We start from the raw sequence: 17,575 nt of genomic DNA on the forward strand, positions 1-17,575 counted from the left end.
AATTCATGGTGCAGGGTGGAGAAAATCCCATTAAAACATGATTTTAAATGTATCTTCTGAAAGGCTGTCATCACCATTCAATTAATACATTAAATATATACATTTCATCGTAGTGGAGCTATTTTATATTTTTTCCACGGGTCTTTTATTTCCCCATTTCAATCTCATGGCAACCCTATGCTTGGTGTGGCTGATATGAGCAAAGCAGATCATCTGATATGCCCTTCAATATTTTGTTAGGCAAACCTGAATTTAAAATGTAGTGATTCTATTGAAACGAATGTCACAATTGTCCCGTTTGCGAGCCATGTTGTTAGGCTATGTTTGATCTTTGTTTCCTCTTCAGAGCACACTGGTGAGAAACAAAATAATTTAACTTCAAGTTTAGCACTGTATCTACACATGTTGAATTATCTGAATGATGATGATGGTGAAGGGGGTGATTGAATTTACATTAGAAACTGGGTGGTTTGAGCCCTGAATTCTGATTGGCTGAAAGCCATGGTATGGCAGACCGTATACCACGGGTTTGACAAAACATGTAAAAACAGCACCTCGGGGGTTTGTGATATATGGTCAATATACCACGGCTAAGGGCTGTGTCCAGGCACTCCACATTGCGTCGTGCTTAAGAACAGCCCTTAGCCGTGGTAAGGGCCATATCAGCCATACCTCCTCGAGCCTTATTAGTTAAAAATACAACAGACTAGGTTTGACCTTCAGACAAATTTTTTTCTGAGTTTGTTGCTAGTCGGCTGGCCAGAACATTACTATTAGCAATAGCCTACTAGTATTTAACTCGGCAAGTCAGTAAGAGCAAATTCTTATTTTCAATGACGGCCTAGTGGGTTAAATGCCTGTTCAAGGGCAGAACGACAGCTCGGGGGTTTGAACTTGCAACCTTCCGGTTACTAGTCCAACGCTCTAACCACTAGGCTACCCTGCCGCCTCATTATGACAGACCAGCTAGATGACTACTAACTAGTAGCTAGTTAGCTGGCTAGCCTCTGAAGGGGGTTCCGGTAATAGAAATAGCAGATCCATACCACATTGGGTGAGGCGGGTTGCAGGAGAGTATATTCAGTCCTTAGATGGAAAGTGAGATTAAAGTATACACGGAAAAAACGAGGAAAACGATATTTACACGGGACAGGACAGGACAAGACCAAACACACAACCGACTGCTACGCCATTTTGGAACAATTCTTGTAGGAGTAGGTTAGCTACACTAGGCTATTAGACTACATGTCATTGAAGTAGGCTAAGCTATACTATTTCATTTGTTCACGGCATCTAAACTGATTGGATACCCCTCTCCAAAACTCTCTCTACTGAACAAACGTGCTATACAGCACAAACCCAGCCAGCCTAATGATCTCCAGCCCACACCACCCATTCCGACACTGTTTTCATCTCCCATCAGCTCAGAGAAATCAGCCAATTAAATGTCTGTGACCTCCGGGAGGAGTTTCATCTCAGGGGTTATTTCTATTATGGGATGGGAGGGTAGGTATCTGTCTGACTGTTTCTATTATGGGATGGGAGGGTAGGTATCTGTCTGACTGTTTCTATTATGGGATGGGAGGGTAGGTATCTGTCTGACTGTGTCTATTATGGGATGGGAGGGTAGGTATCTGTCTGACTGTTTGTATTATGGGATGGGAGGGTAGGTATCTGTCTGACTGTTTCTATTATGGGATGGGAGGGTAGGTATCTGTCTGACTGTTTCTATTATGGGATGGGAGGGTAGGTATCTGTCTGACTGTTTCTATTATGGGATGGGAGGGTAGGTATCTGTCTGACTGTTTCTATTATGGGATGGGAGGGTAGGTATCTGTCTGACTGTTTCTATTATGGGATGGGAGGGTAGGTATCTGTCTGACTGTTTATATTATGGGATGGGAGGGTAGGTATCTGTCTGACTGTTTATATTATGGGATGGGAGGGTAGATATCTGTCTGACTGTTTATATTATGGGATGGGAGGGTAGGTATCTGTCTGACTGTTTCTATTATGGGATGGGAGGGTAGGTATCTGTCTGACTGTTTCTATTATGGGATGGGAGGTATCTGTCTGACTGTTTCTGTCTGTTTTTTCCTGCTGTGTTTCCTATACAGTATGTTTTGTTTGTGTTAATTAAGTGCTCAGATTTTCCTCTTCAAATAAACACTAATCTAAATAGTTTTGCTTTTCCGTTGACATGCATTTAAACACAGCCTTTTTCAGGACCCTGTCTTTCAAAGATAATTCATAAAAATCCAAATAACTTCACAGATCTTCATTGTAAAGGGTTTAAACACTGTTTCCCATGCTTGTTCAATGAACCATAAACAATTAATAAACATGCACCTGTGGAACGGTCGTTAAGACACTAACAGCTTACAGACGGCAGGCAATCAAGGTCACAGTCATGAAAACTTAGGACACTAAGGAGGCCTTTCTACTGACTCTGAAAAACACCAAAAGAAAGATGGTCAGGGTCCCTGCTCATCTGTGTGAACCTGCCTTAGGCATGCGGCCTAGTGGTTAGAACGTTGGAATGGTAACCGAAAGGTTGCAGTGTAAAATACCCGAACTGACAATGTACAAATCTGTCGTTCTCCCCCTGAACACGGCAGTTAACCCACTGTTCCTAGGCCGTCAATGAAAATAACAATTTGTTCTTAAAACCTCTTAAAGCTAGGGGGCAGAATTTTCACTTTTGGATAAATAGTGTGCCCAATTTCAACTTCCTGCTACTCATGCTAAGAATATAAGATATGCATATTATTCATAGATTTGGATAGAAAAGTTTCTAAAACTGTTTGAATTTTTTTTTTCCCCTCTCTGTTCACTATATTGTCTTTGCCATTGGATATTTAATAGGAACCTATTTTCAGTTCCTACCGCTTCCACACGATGTCGCCAGTCTTTGGAATATGGTTGAGGTTATTCCTTTGTGCTATGAAGAAGTAGGCCAACTCGGAACTGGGGACACTTTTGTGAGTTGCGCAAGATGTGAACAGCAGTGCTGGTTTGTTTTCGTTCCTGTATTGAATACAGATTGCCCCGTCTACAATTTGATCGATTATTAACGTTTAAAAATACCTACAGTTCTATTACAAAAGTAGTTTGACATATTTTGGCAAAGTTTATAGGCAACTTTTGAAATATTTTGTAGTGACGTTGCGTTTTTGTAAGCTGTCTTTTTCTGGATCAAAAGCGCTTTATAAATGGACATTTTGCATATATATGGACGGAATTAATCGAACAAAAGGACCAATTGTGATGTTTATGGGACATATTGGAGTGGCAACAAAAGAAGCTCGTCAAAGGTAATGCATATTTTATATTTTATTTCAGCGTTTTGTGTAGCGCCTGCTATGCTAGCTCCTTTGTTTACTGCTGGTGCAGATGGGTGCAGGCTATCAGATAATAGCTTCTTATGCTTTTGCCGAAAAGCATTTTTAAAATCTGACATGTTGGCTGGATTCACAACGAGTGTAGCTTTAATTGAGTATCTTACATGTGTGATTTAATGAAAGTTTTAATTTTATAGCATTTTATTTGAATCTCGCGCTCTGCATTTCCCCTGGCAATTGGCCAGTTGAGACGCTAGCGTCTCCCCTATCCATAAGAGGTTTTAACTGACTTGCCTAGTTAAATAAAGGTAAAAAAATTATAATAATTATACGATGTGGAAAGTAGTTAAAATAAAGAAAAACCCTAGCATGAGTAGGTGTGTCCAAACTTTTGACTGGTAGTGTATATATATATATTTCTCTGTCTGTCTCAACTCCATCTCCCAGTACTACTTGACTTAATAAATCTCTGTCTATCTCAGTGGTTCTGCTGCAGCCAACTCCATCTCCCAGTACTCCCTGGCTGTCTTTCTCTACTGCTATATTGTCTGGCAGGGTCTGCACAAGGCCACCTGGGAAGGTAAGTGTAACTCTAACCCCTAACCACAAGCACCTATTACCTAAACACTAGCCCCTAGCCACTACGCCCTAATCCCTAGCACATTCCCCTAGCCACTACGCCCTAATCCCTAGCACATTCCCCTAGCCACTACGCCCTAATCCCCAGCACATTCCCCTTGCCACTACACCCTAACCCCCAACAGTTTCTCCTAGCCACTACGCCCTAACCCCCAACACCTTCCCCTAGCCGCTACGCCCTAATCTCTAGCACATTCCCCTAGCCACTACACCCTAATCCCTAGCACATTCCCCTAGCCACTACGCCCTAATCCCTAGCATATTTCCCTAGCCACTACGCCCTAACCCCCAACATCCCTCTAGCCACTACGCCCTAGTCCCTAGCACCTTCCCCTAGCCACTACGCCCTAATCCCTAGCACATTCCCCTAGCCACTACGCCCTAATCCCTAGCATATTCCCCTTGCCACTACGCCCTAACCCCCAACATTCCTCTAGCCACTACGCCCTAGTCCCTAGCACCTTCCCCTAGCCACTACGCCCTAATCCCCAGCACCTTCCCCTAGCCACTACGCCCTAATTCCCAGCCCCTTCCCCTAGCCACTACGCCCTAATCCCCAGCACCTTCCCCTAGCCACTACGCCCTAATCCCCAGCACATTCCCCTAGCCACTACGCCCTAATCCCTAGCACCTTCTCCTAGCCACTACACCCTAATCCCTAGCACCTTCCCCTAGCCACTATGCCCTAATCCCCACCACATTCCCCTAGCCACTACTCCCTAATCCCCCAACAGTTTCCCCTAGCCACTACGCCCTAATCCCCAGCACATTCCCCTAGCCACTACGCCCTAATCCCTAGCACATTCCCCTAGCCACTACGCCCTAATCCCTAGCACATTCTCCTAGCCACTACGCCCTAATCCCCAGCACATTCCCCTGGCCACTACACCCTAACCCCCAACAGTTTCTCCTAGCCACTACGCCCTAACCCCCAACACCTTCCCCTAGCCGCTACGCCCTAATCGCTAGCACATTCCCCTAGCCACTACGCCCTAATCCCTAGCACATTCCCCTAGCCACTACGCCCTAATCCCTAGCATATTCTCCTAGCCACTACGCCCTAAACCCCAACATTCCTCTAGCCACTACGCCCTAGTCCCTAGCACCTTCCCCTAGCCACTACGCCCTAATCCCCAGCACCTTCCCCTAGCCACTACGCCCTAATCCCCAGCACCTTCCCCTAGCCACTACGCCCTAATCCCCAGCACATTCCCCTAGCCACTACGCCCTAATCCCTAGCACCTTCTCCTAGCCACTACGCCCTAATCCCTAGCACCTTCCCCTAGCCACTATGCCCTAATCCCCACCACATTCCCCAAGCCACTACGCCGTAGTCCACAGCACCTTGCCCTAGCCACTACGACCTAGCCCCTACCACGTACCCTTAAAAGCAGTGATCTCAGGGCAGATGTCCTCTCCTGGTCAGCCTAAATTGACCCTAGTGTCTCAGTTTAATAGTAATACGTGACAGGAGATGTTATATCACAAGGTTAGTCTTTAACCACCTGGGAGGGAGCGAGGGAGGGAGGTCAGAACAGGACAGGAAGGCTTTGTTCACGTTATGACATAACTGGTCACCTTTAGTTGTAGTTTGGTCAGAGATGGTCTATAATGTTGAGGTTGTATTTGAGCTCCGGTCCCAGGCCAGAGTCCAACTGTGTGTGAACAGATCATCTATCTGAGAGAGGAGTAGCAGTCTGTTCTGTTCCCATGCACTATATGGTTTCCCAATCCTGCTCCTGGGAACCCAAAGGGATGCACATTTCTGGTTTTGGCCGTAGCACTAACATACTTGATTCAACTAATCAATGTATCATCAAGCCTTAAATTTGAATCCGGTGTGTAGCACTAGGGCTGAGTGCTAAGGATCAGGATTGAGAAACCCTACAGTAAAAGGTTCTGCTTCACCTCTAACCTGCCATATCAAAGGTTCTGTATCACTCCACTAACCTGCCGTCTCAAAGGTTCTGTTTCACCTCTAACCTGCCATCTCAAAGGTTCTGTATCACCTCTAACCTGCCATCTCAAAGGTTCTGTATCACCTCTAACCTGCCATATCAAAGGTTCTGTATCATTCCACTAACCTGCCATCTCAAAGGTTCTGTATCACCTCTAACCTGCCATCTCAAAGGTTCTGTTTCACCTCTAACCTGCCATCTCAAAGGTTCTGTTTCACCTCTAACCTGCCGTCTCAAAGGTTCTGTATCACTCCACTAACCTGCCGTCTCAAAGGTTCTGTATCACTCCACTAACCTGCCATCTCAAAGGTTCTGTATCACCTCTAACCTGCCATATCAAAGGTTCTGTTTCACCTCTAACCTGCCATATCAAAGGTTCTGTATCACTCCACTAACCTACCATATCAAAGGTTCTTTATCACCTCTAACCTGCCATATCAAAGGTTCTGTTTCACCTCTAACCTGCCATATCAAAGGTTCTGTATCACTCCACTAACCTACCATATCAAAGGTTCTTTATCACCTCTAACCTGCCATCTCAAAGGTTCTGTTTCACCTCTAACCTGCCATCTCAAAGGTTCTGTATCACTCCACTATCCTGCCATCTCAAAGGTTCTGTTTCACCTCTAACCTGCCATATCAAAGGTTCTGTATCACTCCACTAATCTGCCATCTCAAAGGTTCTGTTTCACCTCTAACCTGCCATATCAAAGGTTCTGTATCACTCCACTAACCTGCCATCTCAAAGGTTCTGTATCACCTCTAACCTGCCATCTCAAAGGTTCTGTATCACTCCACTATCCTGCCATCTCAAAGGTTCTGTATCACTACACTAACCTGCCATATCAAAGGTTCTGTATCACTCCACTATCCTGCCATCTCAAAGGTTCTGTATCACTCCACTATCCTGCCATCTCAAAGGTTCTGTATCACTCCACTAACCTGCCGTCTCAAAGGTTCTGTATAACCTCTAACCTGCCAAATCAAAGGTTCTGTATCACTCCACTATCCTGCCATCTCAAAGGTTCTGTTTCACCTCTAACCTGCCATCTCAAAGGTTCTGTTTCACCTCTAACCTGCCATATCAAAGGTTCTGTATCACTCCACTATCCTGCCATCTCAAAGGTTCTGTTTCACCTCTAACCTGCCGTCTCAAAGGTTCTGTATCACCTCTAACCTGCCATCTCAAAGGTTCTGTTTCACCTCTAACCTGCCATATCAAAGGTTCTGTATCACTCCACTATCCTGCCATCTCAAAGGTTCTGTTTCACCTCTAACCTGCCATATCAAAGGTTCTGTATCACTCCACTATCCTGCCATCTCAAAGGTTCTGTTTCACCTTTAACCTGACGTCTCAAAGTTTCTGTTTCACCTCTAACCTGCCATATCAAAGGTTCTGTTTCACCTCTAACCTGCCATCTCAAAGGTTCTGTTTCACCTCTAACCTGCCATATCAAAGGTTCTGTATCACTCCACTAACCTGCCATCTCAAAGGTTCTGTTTCACCTCTAACCTGCCATCTCAAACGTTCTGTTCCACTCCACTAACCTGCCGTATCAAAGGTTCTGTACCACTCCACTAACCTGCCGTATCAAAGGTTCTGTACCACTTCACTAACCTGCCGTATCAAAGGTTCTGTATCACCTCTAACCTGCCATCTCAAAGGTTCTGTATCACCTCTAACCTGCCATCTCAAAGGTTCTGTTTCACATCTAACCTGCCATCTCAAAGGTTCTGTATCACTCCACTATCCTGCCATCTCAAAGGTTCTGTATCACTCCACTAACCTGCCATATCAAAGGTTCTGTATCACTCCACTAACCTGCCATATCAAAGGTTCTGTATCACTCCACTATCCTGCCATCTCAAAGGTTCTGTATCACTCCACTATCCTGCCGTCTCAAAGGTTCTGTATCACCTCTAACCTGCCAAATCAAAGGTTCTGTATCACTCCACTATCCTGCCATCTCAAAGGTTCTGTTTCACCTCTAAGCTGCCATCTCAAAGGTTCTGTTTCACCTCTAACCTGCCATATCAAAGGTTCTGTATCACTCCACTATCCTGCCATCTCAAAGGTTCTGTTTCACCTCTAACCTGCCATATCAAAGGTTCTGTATCACTCCACTATCCTGCCATCTCAAAGGTTCTGTTTCACCTTTAACCTGCCGTCTCAAAGTTTCTGTTTCACCTCTAACCTGCCATATCAAAGTTTCTGTTTCACCTCTAACCTGCCATCTCAAAGGCTCTGTTTCACCTCTAACCTGCCATATCAAAGGTTCTGTATCACTCCACTAACCTGCCATCTCAAAGGTTCTGTATCACTCCACTAACCTGCCATCTCAAAGGTTTTGTTTCACCTCTAACCTGCCATCTCAAACGTTCTGTACCACTCCACTAACCTGCCGTATCAAAGGTTCTTTACCACTCCACTAACCTGCCGTATCAAAGGTTCTGTACCACTTCACTAACCTGCCGTATCAAAGGTTCTGTATCACCTCTAACCTGCCATCTCAAAGGTTCTGTATCACCTCTAACCTGCCATCTCAAAGGTTCTGTACCACTCCACTAACCTGCCATCTCAAAGGTTCTGTTTCACCTCTAACCTGCCGTATCAAAGGTTCTGTATCACCTCTAACCTGCCATCTCAAAGGTTCTGTTTCACCTCTAACCTGCCATCTCAAAGGTTATGTACCACTCCACTAACCTGCCATATCAAAGGTTCTGTTTCACCTCTAACCTGCCATCTCAAAGGTTCTGTATCACTCCACTAACCTGCCATCTCAAAGGTTCTGTATAACCTCTAACCTGCCATCTCAAAGGTTCTGTTTCACCTCTAACCTGCCATCTCAAAGGTTCTGTATCACTCCACTAACCTGCCATATCAAAGGTTCTGTTTCACCTCTAACCTGCCATCTCAAAGGTTCTGTATCACTCCACTAACCTGCCATCTCAAAGGTTCTGTATCACTCCACTAACCTGCCATCTCAAAGGTTCTGTATCACTCCACTAACCTGCCATCTCAAAGGTTCTGTATCACTCCACTAACCTGCCATCTCAAAGGTTCTGTATCACTCCACTAACCTGCCATCTCAAAGGTTCTGTATCACCTCTAATCTGCCGTCTCAAAGGTTCTGTATCACTCCACTATCCTGCCATCTCAAAGGTTCTGTATCACCTCTAACCTGCCATTTCAAAGGTTCTGTATCACCTCTAACCTGCCATATCAAAGGTTCTGTATCACCTCTAACCTGCCATATCAAAGGTTCTGTATCACTCCACTAACCTGCCATCTACGCATTCTGAGACATTTCTATTGGTGGGGGTGATCCCTGACCTCTTACCCCTAGGTTGGTCTGCTGACTACCTGCAGGAATTGGGTCAGTTCCTCACCCTAACCTCTTACCCCTAGGTTGGTCAGCTGACTGCCTGCAGGAATGGGGTCAGTTCCTCACCCTGACCTCTTACCCCTAGGTTGTTTAGCTGACTGCCTGCAGGAATGGGGTCAGTTCCTCACCCTGACCTCTTACCCCTAGGTTGGTCAGCTGACTACCTGCAGGAATGGGGTCAGTTCCTCATCCTCACCTCTTACCCCTAGGTTGGTCAGCTGACTGCCTGCAGGAGTGGGGTCAGTTCATCACACTGGCCATCCCAAGTATGCTAATGCTGTGTTTGGAATGGTGGACCTATGAGATCGGCGGTTTCCTGGCAGGTACTGTTGTATATCATAATAAGAATAATTCCGCCTATGTCCAAAATGGCACCCTATTCCAGCGTTTCCCAAATGTTGGTGGCCGGGAGCCCAAGGGATGCACGGTTAGTTTATGCCCCAACATTACACAGCTGATTTAAATTATCAAAGCTTCATGATGATTTCAATCAGCTGTTTAGTGTTAGGGCAATAACCAAAACGTGCACCCATTGCGGTCCCTAGGACCGAGTTTGGGAAAGTTTCTGCCCTATTCCATATATACAGCCCCACACTGTAAGTGTCATAATACCCATAAAACCTAGCAGCCAAACAAGGAAATGGGTCCAATCGTTTTTCCACAATGCATTTTTCACATATAGGATTTAAAAACACTTGAAATAAGGGCTGTGTTCAGTGTAGGTTCACCCTGGCGTTTTGATAACCATGTAAATCTATAGAACAAGGTGACTTTTCAATATGTTCGGCTCTACTCTCCCCGCTCTCCTCTCTCCCCGCTCTCCTCTCTCCACTCTCTCCCCGCTCTCCTCTCTCCCCGCTCTCCTCTCTCCACTCTCTCCCCGCTCTCCTCTCTCCCCGCTCTCCTCTCTCCCCGCTCTCCTCTCTCCCCTCTCTCCCCGCTCTCCTCTCTCCCCTCTCTCCCCGCTCTCCTCTCTCCCCGCTCTCCTCTCTCCCCGCTCTCCTCTCTCCCCGCTCTCCTCTCTCCCCGCTCTCCACTCTCTCCCCGCTCTCCACTCTCTCCCTGCTCTCCTCTCTCCCCGCTCTCCTCTCTCCCCTCTCTCCCCTCTCTCCCCGCTCTCCCCTCTCCCCTCTCTCCCCGCTCTCCTCTCTCCTCTCTCCCCGCTCTCCTCTCTCCTCTCTCCTCTCTCCTCTCTCTCCTCTCTCTCCTCTCTCCCCTCTCTCCCCTCTCTCCTCTCTCCTCTCTCCCCGCTCTCCCCTCTCTCTCCTCTCTCCTCTCTCCCCGCTCTCTCCTCTCTCCCCGCTCTCCTCTCTCTCCTCTCTCCCCTCTCTCCCCTCTCTCCTCTCTCCTCTCTCCCCGCTCTCTCCTCTCTCTCCTCTCTCCTCTCTCCCCGCTCTCCTCTCTCCTCTCTCTCCTCTCTCTCCTCTCTCCCCTCTCTCCCCTCTCTCCTCTCTCCTCTCTCCCCGCTCTCTCCTCTCTCCTCTCTCCCAGCTCTCTCCTCTCTCCCCGCTCTCCTCTCTCTCCTCTCTCCCCTCTCTCCCCTCTCTCCTCTCTCCTCTCTCCCCGCTCTCCCCGCTCTCCCCTCTCTCTCCTCTCTCCTCTCTCCCCGCTCTCCTCTCTCCTCTCTCTCCTCTCTCTCCTCTCTCCCCTCTCTCCCCTCTCTCCTCTCTCCTCTCTCCCCGCTCTCCCCTCTCTCTCCTCTCTCCTCTCTCCCCGCTCTCTCCTCTCTCTCCTCTCTCCCCGCTCTCCTCTCTCCTCTCTCCTCTCTCCTCTCTCCTCTCTCCCCGCTCTCCCCTCTCTCTCCTCTCTCCTCTCTCCCCGCTCTCTCCTCTCTCCCCGCTCTCCCCTCTCTCCTCTCTCCCCTCTCTCTCCCCTCTCTCCCCTCTCTCTCCTCTCTCTCCTCTCTCCCCGCTCTCCCCGCTCTCCCCGCTCTCCTCTCCCCGCTCTCCTCTCCCCGCTCTCCTCTCCCCGCTCTCCTCTCTCCCCTCTCCAATCTCCTCTCTCCCCGCTCCCCTCTCTCCCCCTCTCTCCTCTCTCCCCGCTCCCCTCTCTCCCCTCTCTCCCCGCTCCCCTCTCTCCCCCCTCTCTCCCCTCTCTCCTCTCTCTCCTCTCTCTCCTCTCCCCTCTCTCCCCCTCTCCCCTCTCTCCCCCTTCTCCCCTCTCTCCTCTCCTCCCCTCTCTCCCCGCTCCCCTCTCTCCCCTCTCTCCTCTCTCCTCTCTCTCTCCTCTCTCCCCTCTCTCCTCTCTCCCCTCTCTCCTCTTTCCCCCCGCTCTCCTCTCTCCCCGCTCTCCTCTCTCCTCTCCCCCCGCTCTCCTCTCTCCCCCCGCTCTCCTCTCTCCCCCCTCTCCTCTCTCCCCGCTCTCCTCTCTCTCCTCTCTCTCCTCTCTCCCCTCTCTCCCCTCCCTCCTCTCTCCTCTCTCCCCGCTCTCCCCTCTCTCTCCTCTCTCCTCTCTCCCCGCTCTCTCCTCTCTCCCCGCTCTCTCCTCTCTCCCCGCTCTCCCCTCTCTCTCCTCTCTCCCCTCTCCCCTCTCTCCCCCTCTCTCCCCTCTCTCTCCTCTCTCCCCGCTCTCCCCGCTCTCCTCTCCCCGCTCTCCTCTCCCCGCTCCCCTCTCTCCCCTCTCCCCTCTCCTCTTTCCCCGCTCCCCTCTCTCCCCCTCTCTCCTCTCTCCCCGCTCCCCTCTCTCCCCTCTCTCCCCGCTCCCCTCTCTCCCCCCTCTCCTCTCTCTCCTCTCCCCTCTCTCCCCCCTCTCCCCTCTCTCCCCCCTCTCCCCTCTCTCCTCTCCTCCCCTCTCTCCCCGCTCCCCTCTCTCCCCTCTCTCTCTCCTCTCTCTCTCTCCTCTCTCCCCTCTCTCCTCTTTCCCCCCGCTCTCCTCTCTCCCCGCTCTCCTCTCTCCTCTCCCCCCGCTCTCCTCTCTCCCCCCGCTCTCCTCTCTCCCCGCTCTCCTCTCTCTCCTCTCTCCCCGCTCTCCTCTCTCCTCTCTCCCCGCTCTCCTCTCTCCCCGCTCTCCTCTCTTCCCGCTCTCCTCTCTCCTCATCACCCCTCTCTCCATATGTTCCCTTTCTCCTCATCACCCCTGTCTCCTCATCACCCCTCTCTCCATATCTTCCCTTTCTTTCCTCATCACCCCTCTTCCCTCTCCCCGTCTCCTCATCATCACTCTCTCCTCATCATCACTCTCTCCTCATCACCCCTCTCTCCATATCTTCCCTTTCTCTCCTCTTCACCCCACTCCCCTCTCCCCGTCTCCTCATCATCACTCTCTTCTCATCACCCATCTTCCCTCTATTTCCCTCTGCCTCACACCCCCTCTCTCTCTTACTCCTCTCTCCCTCCCCCTCTTTCCCCTCTCTCGTCTTGCTCCTGATCTCCCCTCTCTCCATATCTTCCCACTCTCGATTCTCTCCTGTCTCTCCATTCTCGCTCCCTTTCTCTCTTCCCCCTTCCCTTCTCTTTCTTATGTATCTTCCCTCTCTCCCTATGTCCCCTTCTCTCTCCATCTCTCCCCTCTCCCATTTCTTCATCTCTCCTTATCTTCCCATCTTCTGCCTCTCCCCTCTCTTAGGTCTTATCAGTGAGGTGGAGTTGGGGGCTCAGTCTGTTGTCTATCAGCTAGCTGTCATCACCTACATGGTAACATCACACTGTCTATCAGCTAGCTACCATGGTAACATCACACTGTCTATCAGCTAGCTACCATGGTAACATCACACTGTCTATCAGCTATCAACCATGGTACCATCACACTGTCTATCAGCTATCTACCATCACCTACATGCTAACATCACACTGTCTATTAGCTAGCTACCATGGTAACATCACACTGTCTATCAGCTATCTACCATGGTAACATCACACTGTCTATCAGCTAGCCACCATGGTAACATCACACTGTCTATTAGCTAGCTACCATCACCTACATGCTAACATCACACTGTCTATCAGCTAGCTACCATGGTAACATCACATTGTCTATCAGCTAGCTACCATGGTAACATCACACTGTCTTTCAGCTAGCTACCATGGTAATTCCACACTGTCTATCAGCTAGCTACCATGGTAACATCACATGGTCTATTAGCTAGCTACCATGGTAACATCACACTGTCTATCAGCTAGCTACCATGGTAACATCACACGGTCTATTAGCTAGCTACCATCACCTACATGCTAACATCACACTGTCTATCAGCTAGCTACCATGGTAACATCACACTGTCTATTAGCTAGCTACCATCACCTACATGCTAACATCACACTGTCTATTAGCAATCTACAATGGTAACATCACACTGTCTATCAGCTAGCAACCATGGTAACATCAAACTGTATATCAGCTAGCAACCATGGTAACATCACACTGCCTATTAGCTATCTACCATGGTAACATCACACTGTCTATCAGCTAGCCACCATGGTAACATCACACTGTCTATTAGCTAGCTACCATGGTAACATCACACTGCCTATTAGCTATCTACCATGGTAACATAACACTGTCTATCAGCTAGCCACCATGGTAACATCACACTGTCTTTTAGCTAGCTACCATGGTAACATCACACTGCCTATTAGCTATCTACCATGGTAACATAACACTGTCTATCAGCTAGCCACCATGGTAACATCACACTGTCTATTAGCTAGCTACCATAACCTACATGCTAACATCACACTGTCTATCAGCTAGCTACCATGGTAACATCACACTGTCTATCAGCTATCTACCATGGTAACATCACACTTTATATCAGCTATCTATCATGGTAACATCACACTGTCTATTAGCTAGCTACCATCACCTACATGCTAACATCACACTGTCTATCAGTTAGCTACATTGGTAACATCACACTGTCTATTAGCTATCTACCATGGTAACATCACACTGTCTATCAGCTAGCTACCATCACCTACATGCTAACATCACACTGTCTATCAGCTAGCTACCATGGTAACTTCACACTGTCTATCAGCTATCAACCATGGTAACATCACACTGTCTATCAGCTATCTACCATCACCTACATGCTAACATCACACTGTCTATCAGCTAGCTACCATGGTAACATAATACTCTCTATCAGCTATCTACCACGGTAACATCACACTGTCTATCAGCTAGCTACCATGGTAACATCACACTGTCTATTAGCCAGCTACCATGGTAACATCACACTGTCTATTAGCTAGCTACCATGGTAACATCACACTGTCTATCAGCTATCTACCATGGTAACATCACACTGTCTATCAGCTAGCCACCATGGTAACATCACACTGTCTATCAGATAGCTACCATCACCTACATGCTAACATCACACTGTCTATCAGCCAGCTACCATGGTAACATCACACTGTCTATCAGATAGCTACCATGGTAACATCACACTGTCTATCAGCTAGCTACCATGGTAACATCACACTGTCTATCAGCTATCAACCATTGTAACATCACACTGTCTATCAGCTATCTACCATGCTAACATCACACTTTATATCAGCTATCTATCATGGTAACATCACACTGTCTATCAGATAGCTACCATCACCTACATGCTAACATCACACTGTCTATCAGCCAGCTACCATGGTAACATCACACTGTCTATCAGATAGCTACCATGGTAACATCACACTGTCTATCAGCTAGCTACCATGGTAACATCACACTGTCTATCAGCTATCAACCATTGTAACATCACACTGTCTATCAGCTATCTACCATGCTAACATCACACTTTATATCAGCTATCTATCATGGTAACATCACACTGTCTATTAGCTAGCTACCATCACCTACATGCTAACATCACACTGTCTATCAGCTAGCTACCATGGTATCATCACACTGTCTTTCAGTTAGCTACATTGGTAACATCACACTGTCTATTAGCTATCTACCATGGTAACATCACACTGTCTATCAGCTAGCTACCATCACCTACATGCTAACATCACACTGCCTATTAGCTATCTACCATGGTAACATCACACTATCTATCAGCTATCTACCATGGTAACATCACACTTTATATCAGCTATCTATCATGGTAACATCACACTGTCTATTAGCTATCTATCATGGTAACATCACACTGTCTACCAGCTAGCTATCATCACCTACATGCTAACATCACACTGTCTATCAGCTATCTATCATGCTAACATCACACTGTCTATCAGCTAGCTACCATGGTAACATCACACTGTCTATCAGCTATCTACCATGGTAACATCAGACTGTCTATCAGCTATCAAAACCATGGTAACATCACACTGGCTATCAGCTATCAACCATGGTAACATCACAATATCTGTCAGCTATCTACCATCACCTACATGCTAACATCACACTTTCTATCAGCTATCTACCATCACCTACATGCTGACATCACACTGTCTATCAGCTATCTACCATGGTAACTTCACACTGTCTATCAGCTAGCTAACATGGTAACATCACACTGTCTATCAGCTAACTACCATGGTAACATCACACTGTCTATCAGCTATCTATCATGGTAACATCACACTGTCTATCAGCTAGCTACCATGGTAACATCACACTGTCTATCAGCTATCTATCATGGTTACATCACACTGTCTGTCAACTAGCTACCATGGTAACATCACACAGTCTATTAGCTAGCTACCATCACCTACATGCTAACATCACACTGTCTATCAGCTAGCTACCATGGTAACATGAAACTGTTTATCAGCTAGCTACCATGGTATCATCACACTGTCTATCAGCTAGCTACCATGGTATCATCACACTGTCTATCAGCTCTCTACCATGGTAACATCACAATGTCTATCAGCCAGCTAACATTACACTAAGATACATTACATCATGATATTTAGAACAAAAATGTTATTTTTCTAGCTCACATCTGTCTGTCTCTCTCTCTCTCTCTCTCTCTCTCTCTCTCTCTCTCTCTCTCTCTCTCTCTCTCCTTCTCTCCCCACATCGTCCCCTTTCAGTTTCCTCTTGGATTCTCAGTAGCAGCCAGTGTGAGGGTGGGCAACGCTCTGGGTGCAGGGAACACAGAACAGGCCAAGCTGTCTGGGAAGGTTGCCTCCATCTGTGCATGTACGTAGCAGCAACTAGCTAGTGATGCTAGCATGGCTCTAGTATGGGCCAGATCTTAATGGACCAAGCATGACAGGTTCTGTATCACTCCACTAACCTGCCATCTACGCATTCTGAGACGTTTCTATTGGTGGGGGTGATCCCTGACTTCTTACCCCTAGGCTGGTCAGCTGACTGCCTGCAGGAGTGGGGTCAGTTCAACTCTAGAGCTATGTCAGAATTTCAAAAAAAAAAAAAAACTTGTTTTCTTTTTGTCATTATGAGGAAAATGTTTTATTTAATCCATTTTAGAATAAGGCCGTAATGTAACAAAGTGTGGATAAGGTCAAGGGGTCTGAATACTTTCCGAATGCACTGTATATGGAGGATGACTTTGTTTCTTGAATAATATGAATGATTGTCAGAATGGTTACTAACTCTTTGTCTTTTCTGTCCAGTCATCGTCTCGTGTTTTGTCAGTACGTTTGTCCTCGTGACTAAAGACGTGATGGGGTACATCTTTACCACAGAGCAGTGAGTACAGACACACACCCACCACACTGATTAACTTTAGAAACCTTGTGTGTGTGTGTGTGTGTGTGTGTGTGTGTGTGTGTGTGTGTGTGTGTCTGTGCGTGTGTGTGACATCTTGTAGATACACAGACATCACATAACTTCCGTAACATCCAGTAATCAGTGGCCCCTTAGCCTGGGGGCAAGTTTGTTTGGAATGTTAGCACCAACAGGTCTGGGACCACTCTAGTAGAACCAAGTGGCTCCTTAGCCTGGGGGCCAGTTTGTTTGGAATGTTAGCACCAACAGGTCTGGGACTACTCTAGTAGAACCCAGTGGCCCCTTAGCCTGGGGGCCAGTTTGTTTGGAATGTTAGCACCAACAGGTCTGGGACCACTCTAGTAGAACCCAGTGGCCCCTTAGCCTGGGGGCCAGTTTGTTTGGAATGTTAGCACCAACAGGTCTGGGACCACTCTAGTAGAACCCAGTGGCCCCTTAGCCTGGGGGCCAGTTTGTTTGGAATGTTAGCACCAACAGGTCTGGGACTACTCTAGTAGAACCCAGTGGCCCCTTAGCCTGGGGGCCAGTTTGTTTGGAATGTTAGCACCAACAGGTCTGGGACCACTCTAGTAGAACCCAGTGGCCCCTTAGCCCTGAAAGA

At 47.6% G+C, this 17,575-nt stretch overlaps 1 protein-coding gene across 5 annotated transcripts in view; it reads left to right on the forward strand.

Annotated features, from left to right (window-relative positions):
- Window positions 1-17,575, forward strand: part of LOC139417906 (multidrug and toxin extrusion protein 1-like) — a 43,542-nt gene that overhangs the window by 10,386 nt on the left and 15,581 nt on the right. For all 5 annotated transcript variants that reach the window (XR_011635249.1, XR_011635251.1, XR_011635252.1 and 2 more), the window contains exons 8-12: window positions 3,824-3,921; window positions 9,534-9,647; window positions 12,889-12,956; window positions 16,314-16,422; window positions 16,860-16,935. Coding sequence is in view for 1 of the 5 variants with exons in the window: in XM_071166892.1 (XP_071022993.1) it covers window positions 3,824-3,921; window positions 9,534-9,647; window positions 12,889-12,956; window positions 16,314-16,422; window positions 16,860-16,935 (465 nt within the window). In the remaining 4 variants the exon portion in view is untranslated. The remainder of the gene's footprint in view (window positions 1-3,823; window positions 3,922-9,533; window positions 9,648-12,888; window positions 12,957-16,313; window positions 16,423-16,859; window positions 16,936-17,575) is intronic.

The sequence above is a fragment of the Oncorhynchus clarkii genome, chromosome 10, assembly GCF_045791955.1.
Source record: "Oncorhynchus clarkii lewisi isolate Uvic-CL-2024 chromosome 10, UVic_Ocla_1.0, whole genome shotgun sequence".
Taxonomy (NCBI): domain Eukaryota; kingdom Metazoa; phylum Chordata; class Actinopteri; order Salmoniformes; family Salmonidae; genus Oncorhynchus; species Oncorhynchus clarkii.